This window comes from Cyprinodon tularosa, unplaced genomic scaffold (genome assembly GCF_016077235.1).
Source record: "Cyprinodon tularosa strain WSP-4 unplaced genomic scaffold, ASM1607723v1 ctg782, whole genome shotgun sequence".
Classification (NCBI taxonomy): Eukaryota; Metazoa; Chordata; class Actinopteri; order Cyprinodontiformes; family Cyprinodontidae; genus Cyprinodon; species Cyprinodon tularosa.
The window spans coordinates 46,122-57,975 of record NW_024039543.1 but is presented as its reverse complement, the minus strand read 5'-3'; the positions used below and the strand labels follow the sequence as shown (position 1 = coordinate 57,975).

The following is an 11,854-nucleotide window of genomic DNA, read 5'->3' as shown; positions in this document are numbered from 1 at the left end:
ATCTGCAATCAACAACAATTTCCAGAGGACTTCACCATTGAAATTCACCATAGCGATAGTGAAACTGACAATGCCCATGTGCATGGCAGCTGGATGTTGATATACATCGAGTAAAAGTTAAAAAATGGGGTAAGTGAAAATGAGGACGAGCACATAGAATAGCCTTACCAGAACATATCACTAAAATGATTGACAGTTAGGAGGACCACTTATTTTGATGATCCACCTGGAAAAAAGAACATTCTCCACTATACCTGTCAAGCAAAGCAGAGGTGTGTCAGCAGTCACCACTATAGGTGCTGCCTAAATAGTGCAGATAATATAGGAAGGAGGTAGGAAAAGAAGGCACGATGCTTCCTGTGGATAGGTTAGCATAGAGTCCTCACCAGGTTCCCCACTGATGAAAACAATCTATAAGGAATCCCACAATCCTTTGTGTGACAGGGTATATAGGCACAACCCAACTCAGGCAGTTTATGTATGAGTTGAACGTTTTTCGGATCAGCACAGCAGCCCAGAGCTCCTTTCCTATCCAGAATGGTTGATTCCAAGATGATGGAAAAGGAGTTTGGACCTAGAGCTGGGAGCTATAATAATAATACCATTTTGGACGGATTATTTTTTGTCAAACCTGATTTACCCTTAGAAGTGAGAAATCAGATGATAACAATAACAGAAACTGTCAATGAAACAACAGGAAATATGTTCAAAGCTTCTCTAAGAGCAAAAAAAGAATTACAAAATGGTTGAAATGTTCAAAGAGTTTATTTTCACAAGTAGAACAGCCACACAGTCAGCTACTGTCCTCAAGAGCCACTGAGCTTACATCTGCATTTAACGGACAGACCTTTACAGCAGGGAAATAAGGTCGTTTTCATTGCTATCCAGGAAGCTTTTTTACTTCAAAATGTCAGGAATAACCTTGTATTAGGTTTTGATGGGTTACGGTATAAAACTTTGAACTCAACGCTCTTGCTGACATTTTGAATTGAAAAAGCTTCCTGGAAGGTTCTGAGAAGTGTGAGAAGAAATATGATGCACTTTAACTTCAGTTCCTCACCTAAAAACATTTCCCCTGTCTCAAAAAAGGTGCGTATTTCTTTACTTGGCATGAAGAATCACACATTTTCACAGCAAGTTTGTTTGTTATAGATCACAACTTTTTTTGTGGAAGGGGATTTATGTAAGTTCAGGCATGGTTTTGCGCATATTCAAGCTCTATAAATGAGACCCCAGCTGCCATTTTGCTTCTCTTCTACTTGATTTAAACAGTTTTTGTGCTAAATTATTGATTTAATCTTTAGATCAAATTTTTCTTATTAATACCTGAACTTTCTGCTCACTTTGTGAACTTCCTGTCATGACGAAGAACAATGTTTAAATTTTGTTTCAGTTTCAACATTCAATTCAGCTTATTTCTATAGCGCCAATTCACAACACACATCATCTCATGGCACTTCACAGTTCACCAGATCATAAAGTCTTCTATCTAAGGAAAACCAGTTTATTGCATCGACTCACTGACTTGAATGCTCACACTAAGCATGCTTGTAGCGACAGTGGAGAGGAAAAACTCCCTTTTAACAGAAAGAAACCTCCAGCAGAACCAGGCTCAGTGTGTCTAGGCCGACTGGGTTGAAGGAGACAGAAGCAGAGATACAAAAAGCAGCTGTAAAAGGCGGCACTGTCCAGGAAACACAAAGTGAAGCAGACAAGGTCCGAGCCAGCTCCCATGTCAGAGGATGAAGAGAGCACATCCAGCCAGTCACAGTCAGAGAAACAAGGCCTATTCATAATTCTGCTTCATTCTATCTCTATTCTCCCACTCTGCAGAATCTGTTAGTTCAATTTCTAACGTTATGCTCTCTCTGCTTCTTCTAATAGTAGCTTCATCTGGTCTGTTCCTGTTTGGCTGTGGCTCCATCCTGGACAGAAATATCAGCTGTGCTGAACATGAGTTCAGAAATGATGCTCGGTGATGACACCCACAGGACAGTCCATATGCTCAGCTGTGCTCCGTTCATCCCGGATGGGTGAAGCTTTTTGAGACAAAATCGTTCAAATGATTTTTTTAAAATGCTTTAAAATGCTCAAATTAAGATTTCATTCAGTACGATACCTGTGGCTCTCTGTCGATACACGGACACCATGAGGAGGGTGGAGAGGAAGTATGGAGAGAAGACCAACAGGTGCCAAAGCACAAAGGACGTTAAGGTCGGAGCTCCAGAGGTGGGCGGACTTGTTTCTGTGGGTTTATCTTAAGAGAAAAACACACATGATGATTAATTATTTGAGTGGTTGGGTGGGGGGAGAAATCTGTGATAATTCTGACCTTCAACAGAGATCCAGCTTGATGGAGACTCTCCATGACCACTGATGTAACACCTGTAGAGGCCTTCATCAGAGCTGGTCACTTGGTGGAGGGTCATGTGACCTTTGGGCTCAGTCCTGATGAGGGAGCCATCTTTATAGAAAGCAGCTGGGAGGTTGGAGGGAGTGGTCTTTGTTAGACAGCTCAGAGTGACGTCATCTCCCTCCATCACAGGGTGGACAGGACCCTGCAGGATCACTGATCCACCTCAACACAGAGACAAACTACAGCATTTCATCCATTTCCACACAGCTTCATCAACACTAACGCCACAGTCTGATCTTACCAGTGACAGTGAGCTGGATGCTGCTGCTGGCTGCTCCCTCTCTGGACTCACACCAATAAACTCCAGTATCCAGGGTGATGATGTGGGTGACATTGCAGTAGGAACCGGCTTTATTTCCCCACTGCGTTCCACAGGGAGTTCTGCTTTCTTTGGTTGTGTTTCTTGTCAGGGTCCATACAGCAGAGCTGTGGTCATCCTTACAGCTCAGAACCACAATATCTCCTTCAAAGAACTGCGATCTGCTGGGACTCACAGTCAGGTGACCTGGGCAGATCAAGAATATAACTAACCATGCTAAACTGAATATGCCATAAAAAACATTTTTACATGAAAAAAGTGCGAAACGCTTTGGGCATACAGAGGGAATCCAGGCTGTAGGCAGAGTCAGAAGTCAATGAGAAACCAGTGAGAGCAGGAACACATGATGGCAGGCGGTGCACACAAGCACTAGGGATAAAACTCATATAGGCACTGATATTCCATCCATCCATCCATTTATTTTCTGTCATACTTATCCCAAGCAGGGTCGCAAGGGATCTCCAGCTGTCTAGAGGCAAGAGGTGCGGTCCACCCTGAAAAGGTAGCCAGTCCATCACAGGGCAACATAGAGACAAACAGGACAAACAACCATTAACACCCACACACTCACACCTAAGGATAATTAACCTAACAGGGATATTTTTGCACTGTGGGAGGAACCCAGAGTACCCAGAGAGAACCCATGTATGCTCAGGGAGCAAACTCCATGCTGAAAGACCTCGGGCCATGAATCGACCCTTGAACATTCTTGCTGCAAGGCAGAGGTGCTACCCACTGCACCATTGAGCAGCGGCTACTGATATTCCGAAAACATGAAATAAACTACCAGTGCTTAGTTACGCAGCAGAGGTACAGGATGGGATTTGATCCCACAGACTCCAGGGTCTAAGTAATGTGTGCCGACCAGTCATTCAAGGCGATATCCCCCTGGCCAAGTAACCAGGGTGCATCATGAGTCGGAAGCATAGTGACAGGACCACCCTTTGCACTACCCAAATAAGGCAGATGGACACAGCCTTAAAATGGGGCAAGAGTCCAAAAACAAAACAAAAGCTATCCAAACAGGGTTAGACAACATTTCAAGTGGGTAGTCCACCCCAATGATACACAATCTTTGGTGGGCATCCCTGGGTCTGTCCCTGGTGAAGCATGTCATTTGGCAGGTCAAAAACAATAGTGGATGTTGATGAAAGGGATGGAACAGGCTACAGGTAGAACCCATGACAAGGCTTTGAACTAGGACGAGGCTTTGGGTCCAGCCGGAGGTTTGGAAATCTGGCCAGCTAGGACATAACGTCTAGTAGCTTGACAAGCTTGAATGGAAGGCCAAAGTAATTCTGATCCACGATGGAGCCTGGGGAACTTCAAACCAGGGCTGGACAACTTTGGCTGGAGTCTCAGTGGAGCCCAAGTGATGCCGAGACCAACGGGGGAACTTTGTTCAGGATTCAGGGCATACAGGAAACTTCACCTGGGCTCCAACCTTGATAACTGGGGTGAAGGAAACCAGCAGAGCATTGGTAACTTGGTTTGAGGCAAACCTGCCATAATGACTAACAGTGGGGTAGGCAGCATGCAAGGCATGCTGCTGACCAATGGAGTCAGGAAACAAGGCGTCCAGATGACCCTTGTTGGCAGGATAAGGGAGTCCAGCGTTCTCTTGACATCCAGGGGTAAGTGCGGACTCAGAACCTCAGAGACCCAAGTGCAATGCACTAATCACTACGCCACCACGCCTCATAAATGGTGCTCAGCCATGTGATCATATGCTGCAGCAGTGTTGGGGTGTCAATATGAAGAAAGTGAAGGGAATGGATACAATGTTAGCTGTGGCAAGAAGGCAGATTGACTTGTCTCCTTGGACCAGTACCAGGAGATGGTATAGCCAACCTGGATGCCATGTACGCTGCTCCTTAGATTACCTGCAGTGAGTCTTTCCCCTTACTATACAACAGAGCCCGTGCTTTTGATGAGGGTTTGAAACTGGTCCGATTGTACTCAGAGGACCTGATATTCTAGCCAGACAAGCTGTGCTTAAAAGGTCTTCTGAAATGTTTATTGGTCTGAATTTTTCTGTAGATTTAGCCCCTGAGGCGCCACAGATTTTCTGAAGCACCTCTTTGAGATCATGTTTTTGGTGCAGTCTGAAATGAAAAGGAGACCCATCTCACTGATCCAGAATGTGGAGCAACTTGTTGTATATTCTCCAGCTTGAAGAAGTTTACCATTTCCTGGATTACTTCTGGAAACATGTTATCCACGGTCTTCACTACAACTCCTGAAGTCATCCTCTGCCTGCCACGTTCTCCAGCTCTGTGACTCTACCAGCATGGCCTCCCTCTCATATCACCAGAGACTCACTACCAGGATCTCATATAATCCTAAAGGCACTTAATTTTGATCCAGAACAATAAGACTTCTCTATTCATATCCTTCCTCATCGATGCCTTTGATAACAGATTCTTCAGAAGCTGGAGAATCTCCAGAGCCCAGAACCTGGTTCATTCCCATGGTTCTGGTTTCAAATAGGTCTTTACCCTTTGTCTACCATCTGCTTGTGTGATTCTGCATGTGGGTCAGGAAGGCCTCTCAGAATATGAAAATTAAAGTGTAGAATCAAAGAAAAAAGTGATCCAAAACAATTTAGATTGTTTTTCACCCCTGTAAAATATTTTAAAGGTCCCATTTTATCCAAACTTCACATTATAAACATTTTGTAACAGTAATATTTCTTGAGGATTGTGTATGAGGTTCACAAATAATAAAAAAAAAAACTTTCCCCACTATCAGAGCCTTTGTCCACATCTTAGCTAATGTGTGCTCAAAATGCTCTGTTTGAATATAATGCCCTTTATGATGTCATAAGGGGAAATAAGTTATCCAGAGCAGTCTGTAGCCCATCAGTCAAACTTCAGCCTTTATCTGGTGTAATATTCGGAGCTCCTGGGCCATCTTTACGAATTCTGACTGGTTGTCATAGTTGCGGGTTGTGGGGGCGGGGCATTTAGGACGACTGGGCATGAGGGCTGAATACAAATATTTTACGTAGTTCCCATCAGCCTGATATGAGACAAATTTTCTGGCACAAATGGCAAAAACATGCTCTGGGGGCCTCAATGTTAATAGTTTTTAGTTTCAAATCTAGAAAAATACGGGACCTTTAAACAACAGCCTAGCAAACTTCATCAAATCCCAGAAGTAAAATAATTTTCATTACTGATATTATATGTGATATTTTAATGCAAACTACACCAGATACATTTTGAAATATAAATACAACAAGCTGGATAAACACAGACTAACTAAAAATTGTTTATATTGGTCATTCATCTCCATTGTTTTTTATTTTATCTGTGTTTTATATATCTGCATTCTGTCATTGCTCCAAGGTGACAAAGATATGACATTCAGAAAATGTCTTCAAAACAAGACCCAACAAAGACAATGAGTTAACAACTGCTCAGCTAATAACACCAATAACATCACTGCATATATGCAAATCATGTTTTTAATCAGATTCGATTCAAACAACTTTATTCATTCCTCAAACACGGGCAATTAAGCTTGCAGCTCTCTATGGTAAATCATTCCGTAAAAATTCAAAAAATATCCACTGGACTTGGTTTTCAAGATTTGAAGACGTTTCGCCACCTCTCCAGGAAGCTTTCTCAATTCAAATGTCTGGATCCGCAGTGAGTTTGAGTCTTATACAGACAACGCCTTGTATCGCTTGGAAACATGCAATGGTAACCGATGAATGGGTCGTTAGTTCCATCGTTAGCCTGTAATATCTGAACCTGTCTATGATTCTAGGGGTCGGTCGTTAAAGGGGGGATTGCCATTAAGGGGGGGATTGTCTCCTGTAATACCTGAAACCTGTCTATGATTGTTAAGGGTTGGTCGTTAAGGAGGTATTGTTCACCGGCTGGGGCGGGTGAGTCCCTCGTTCCTCTGTGATGGGGTGGGGGGTTTGGTGATATCTGGAAGGGATCATGTCTATGATTGAATTGTATGTTTTTGGAAGCTGGAATCTGAGTCCACCACCTCTGTTTAAAGTTGGTTTTTCTCTCTTAACATAGATGGCTTCCTTCACGCCCCTCTCAAACCACCTATTTTCTTTATCCAGAATATGGACATTCTGGTCCTCAAAAGAATGTCCTTTGTCCATAAGGTGTAGGTGTACTGCGGAGTCTTGTCCAGAGGCAGCCGCTCTTCTGTGTTGGGCCATGCGTCTGTGGAGAGGTTGTTTTGTTTCGCCAATATAAAGATCAGAGCATTCCTCGCTGCACTGAACAGCATATACCACTCCGCTCATATTTGGTCTGGGGGTTTTATCTTTAGGGTGCACTAGCCTCTGTTTAAGGGTTTGGTTTGGCTTGAAATGTACTGGGCGTTGTCTGTATAAGACTCAAACTCACTGCGGATCCAGACATTTGAATTGAGAAAGCTTCCTGGAGAGGTGGCGAAACGTCTTCAAATCTTGAAAACCAAGACCAGTGGATATTTTTTGAATTTTTACGGAATGACTATGACCTGGATGACTGAGAACCTTCATCAGCATATCTCTATGGTAAACATTTGAAAACACACCGTAAGTGATCACCCAGTGCTAACATAAGGAAAAGTCAGGAACTGTACTATCAAAAAGTATAGCAACTCATCTTTAATAAAGCTTGTTTTCATTTTAGAGTTATCCAAAGCTTACCGCTGTGCTGTCTGTCGTTTCTGTTCTCTGAGGGAAAGGACACTTCAGACAGAGGAAGTCGTTTAGCTAATCCTTATAATGGCTGAGGCTGCTAAAACAGTGGTCGCCTGAAGTCGAACAAAGAGGAGTTTCCCAGCTGATGTGAGTAGAGTATGTCGAAATGAAAATGTAACCAAACACAAAGTGGTTCTGATGCTGTGACATGGTATTATGACTTACTGTATGTGTGATAATAGATCCAACAAACAGACATTTAAAGCAATCTGCTTGTGGCTTTGGCACCTTTCAACTCGAAGAAAATGGCGGATAAAGCAGAAACCCATGACCTTATCACAGCAAATACAGTGACGCGATAGAAAACAAAACATAACAGCAAATGAAGAGAAGAGAATGGACTAAAAAATATGACCCAAACAGAATAAATCTAATACATATATATATACAAATGCAAGGTCTGGAGAGACCTATCTTTTGGGCTTTTAGAGACTCTAAGTACAAAATTGGATTCTGTAAGATATATCCCATTTAAGATCAGTTTGTGTGTTAAAATGGTAGCAGAGGTTCACTTACCGTGGATAGCTGCAGAAATCAGGAAGGAAATCAAAACTAAAAGGAAAAAAAAAAACCTTAGTTTGATTTTTCCTTCTGAGCAGAAAATAGAAAAACAGTGATCAGAGTTTGACGACAAACAGAAGATGGTCGATTATAACGTAAACCTGTGCTGATCAGATCAAAGGAAGCAGATCTCTCTTTACCAGACAGAAAACTGTTTTTATTGACATTAAATTTACTTACAGAGAAACCCCAGTTGATTTTGTACCTTCATCCTTCAGCTCTCTGACAGGAAACCAGCTCTTTGACCAGTTATTGTAAACTGCCCCACCTCTTCATCCTCTAACTAGATGGGGCTGTGGTTTCCTGTCAACATCTCAGAGTGGGAGGACTTTGCTGTTTTTCTGAACATTTCACATCATAACCTCTGTAAAGAAAACCTGCCCAACAGAAACCTGAGACCCTCAAAGATGAAATCAGTAATTATTACCATCAAATAAACCAAATCCAAATGAGAGGGACCGGCAATAGAAAGTGGTTAAAACAACCTTCTAATTAGTCTAATTTGTAAATCAGTGTATTTCCAACTTTCTTTATATTCATCACCAGAGTGAGCCATGTTTCTAATAATTCATCAGTAATCTCCTTCTCTGTGATCGATGAGGAAAAACAGGAGTGGATTCAGCTGACGATGACAAGAGCAGCGGCCAAAATACAAACTAACTAACAACTGACAGCAAAGTCAAATAAAACCACAAATTAAATCAGAAAAATACCCTAATTATGGCTTTCTGAAATGATTTAGTCCACTTATTTAACCTGGCTTTGTGTTTTGATCGTGTTATTTACTAGAGCAGATTTGGCCTTTGCACTGACATCACACGTTTAGTTTGTGGTGAACTACATCCTGTAGCAGATTTTGGCAGTCTTTACGCTTTGGAGGAAGCACACTAGACTTATTGCAGAGGAGGAGGAAATGATTACATGAGGTGTCATGCATCTGGGCAAGAGGCGGATGAATTCAACTGAAAACAGTTTTTAAAGATGTATGTTATGTTACAGACTAGATTTTGCTCCATTATTGTCATAAGCAGTTTGTTGGAAAAATCCAGGAAATCCAGAATCCAGGAAAAAAACAACTCTAAATTAAGAAGGATTTTTTTAAGGTGAACTTTGCTATTTTGTTTATTTTTTGCTTTCATATTAATTTTTTTGAGGTTCTTTTTTTTATTAATTAAAATTTTTACCTTTTTAATTCTCGGCTTGAGTTTACAAATTGCTCTCCTTACAAATCACGTTTAACAGATCTCATCTTCACTTATGAGGGCGGGCTTTGAAGATGCATTTCTCTTGGTCAGCTGGGCGAATGTGATCTGTGGAGTTCAATTTGAAAACATTGCAATTAATAGAACTTAATCTTTAAGAGATCACTGAAAAAAAAATCTCATGTCAACTTTGTGATCATTAAACTTCTATTTTCTGACGTTTATTTGTAGATAAAGTAGATTGGGTTTTGGCGCCCCCTAGCTGTGTACATTGGAAGGCAAAACGTCCATGCACTGCAGCTTATTTATGGAGGTTCCGCTGCTGGAAAAATGTAAATAGTGAAACCTTCTCTGACAACAGTTGTCCCCACAGTGCTATTCCTAAACCCTGAAATAATGTCCCTGTTAGAGTCTGACCACAAGCTCAGACAGATTTTTGTAAATCCTTAACTCTTTAAAACGCTAAAAAAATCAAATTAAAAAATAAATGTATAGAATGTTTAAACAGGTCTTGATTAACAATAAAATGTTTGAATTATGATGTCATTCTAGTGCGAAACCTTTGGATGGTTGGATAACGAGGGGTTAAACTGGCTTTTCAGCACCATGGATAGCAGCCCCTCCTAGCTCTAGATAAAGGCGGGAAGAAAGCAGCTCCTACTGAAGTTTAATGAAGTTGAGATTGGTTGTTTTGAAGAATTAAATATAGATTCTGTTTAAAGAGAGTTTTAATAGATTAAGACTTTAGAATACATTTCTGTCTGTTAGAGAAACACTTCTATTAACGACATGTCAGTGCGCAGCGGTAATTATAACAGTAGATTAACACATTAAGGGTTTTGGTCAGGGACCCAGAGTGCAGGCTATGGGGATTGAACCGGGTACTTGCAACCCTCTCAGAGCAAAAGCGCACTGCTGTAACCCACTAGGCCAACACTCCCCAAAAAAACTACATTTTGATGTAACCTGATCAGTGAATCCAGGATTCATTCGTTCCACAAAGGCCAAGCCAGGGCTTAGATAGAAAACTTGAATCAATTTGACTGGATGATCTGGTTGAATTATCTCTGTAAAGTTCCTTGAGATGCCATGTGCTGTGAATTGGTGCTATATGAATAAACTGAATTGAATTATAGTTTCTCCAATGCTTTATCAGATTTAAAGGTTAAAGGATCATCAATCTGATTTGGGGAAAGATTTATTTTTAAAGAATGAAGTCAGTTATGTTATATTGGGCCTATTTTGTTTAAATCAAATAAATTAATGGTTGTTCTTGTTTTCTTTAAGGTTTTTACTTAATGGTACATCTTCTGCTGCAATATTTGGAGGGTGTAAGACAATCCGCTGGACTTTGTTTCCACTTTTGAAGCTTTTTCAAGTTAAAATGTCAGGAAAAGTAGCCCAACAAAGTTCAGGAAATAATTATTTTGATTCGATCAGGTTCCTTTTTAAGATGGAGGAAATAGACATATACGGCACAGCTTGGTGTTCATTTGGATAAATGGCATCCAAAGGACCTCTCAACCCATCCCCACTAAAACCTTGGGGGAACAAAACTGATTTGGTCCTAATTTGCTGCATTCATTATCAAGACACTGACTTTTAGAATCTGAGGCTTCTGCTTTTTTTTTTCATATATACTTTCACAGTATATTTAATTGTTTGTTTGGAGCCACATTTAGAAGACAATTAAAAATGTGATATTTTATTTCTTCATTTTTTCACAAGTTCCTAATATTTACGATGACGAAATTACAGAAAGGATTAGTGTCACTGAAAAAATAAAAAAGTTAACGTATTTTAACATTTATTTTCATTTTAATATGGGAAAAAAGTCAGAATTCTGACTTTTTCTCAAAAATCTGACTTTAATTTCAGAATTCTGGATTTTAATGTAAATTGGCACCATAAAGGAAGAGATGTGTACGGAAGAGGATTAGGGTCGCTGGAAAAAAAAAGAAAAAAAAAGTTAACTGATTTTTAAATTTTATTTCAGTATAAATGGGAAAAAAGTCAGAATTCTGACTTTAATCTCAGAATTCTGACTTTTTTTTCTCTGAAATCTGACTTTAATTTCAGAATTCTGACTTTAATCTCAGAATTCTGACTTTAATTTCAGAATTCTGACTTTAATCTCAGAATTCTGACTTTTTTTCTCTGAATTCTGACTTTTTCCTCGGAATTCTGAATTTATTTCTCAGAATTCTGACTTTTTTTCTCTGAATTCTGACTTTTTCTCGGAATTCTGAATTTAATTCTCAGAATTCTGATTTTAATTCTAGAATTCTGACTTTTTTCCAGATTAAACTGAAATAAAATGTAAATCAGTTCCCTTTTTTTTCAGTGGCCCTAATCCTCTTCCGTACTACGAATAAACTATTTTCTATGTTGTTGTGTATGTTCAGGCAGAAATGACAACCAATAGGGGGCGGTAGTGCTCCAGAACGCTGCCTCGCCGCTACAGCAGCAGCAGAAGAAGAACAAAGAGAGCCGTAGAAGGTCATTCATTCAAAGCTGTAACTGCGTCATAGCGGACCTTTCTCCTCGTGTTTTAGAGGTTCTGGGTGACCCTCTAAATAACTACTGAATGAAAGTCCAGCTAACTAACCTGTTCGGTTCGGTTTGTTCCGTTTGTG

The 11,854-nt window shown here is 40.5% G+C and overlaps 1 protein-coding gene across 1 annotated transcript; it reads right to left on the bottom strand.

Moving 5' to 3' along the window:
• Positions 1-1,828: 1,828 nt before the first annotated feature.
• On the bottom strand, positions 1,829-8,572 carry LOC119773764 (Fc receptor-like B). Its single transcript, XM_038270891.1, has 6 exons — positions 8,542-8,572; positions 7,972-8,007; positions 2,658-2,921; positions 2,333-2,578; positions 2,120-2,257; positions 1,829-2,039 (listed from the first exon to the last, which is right to left on the bottom strand). Exons 1-6 carry the CDS (start codon positions 8,570-8,572, stop codon positions 1,960-1,962), a joined length of 795 nt encoding a protein of 264 aa, XP_038126819.1. The 3' UTR covers positions 1,829-1,959.
• Between the last annotated feature and the right edge of the window lie 3,282 nt (positions 8,573-11,854).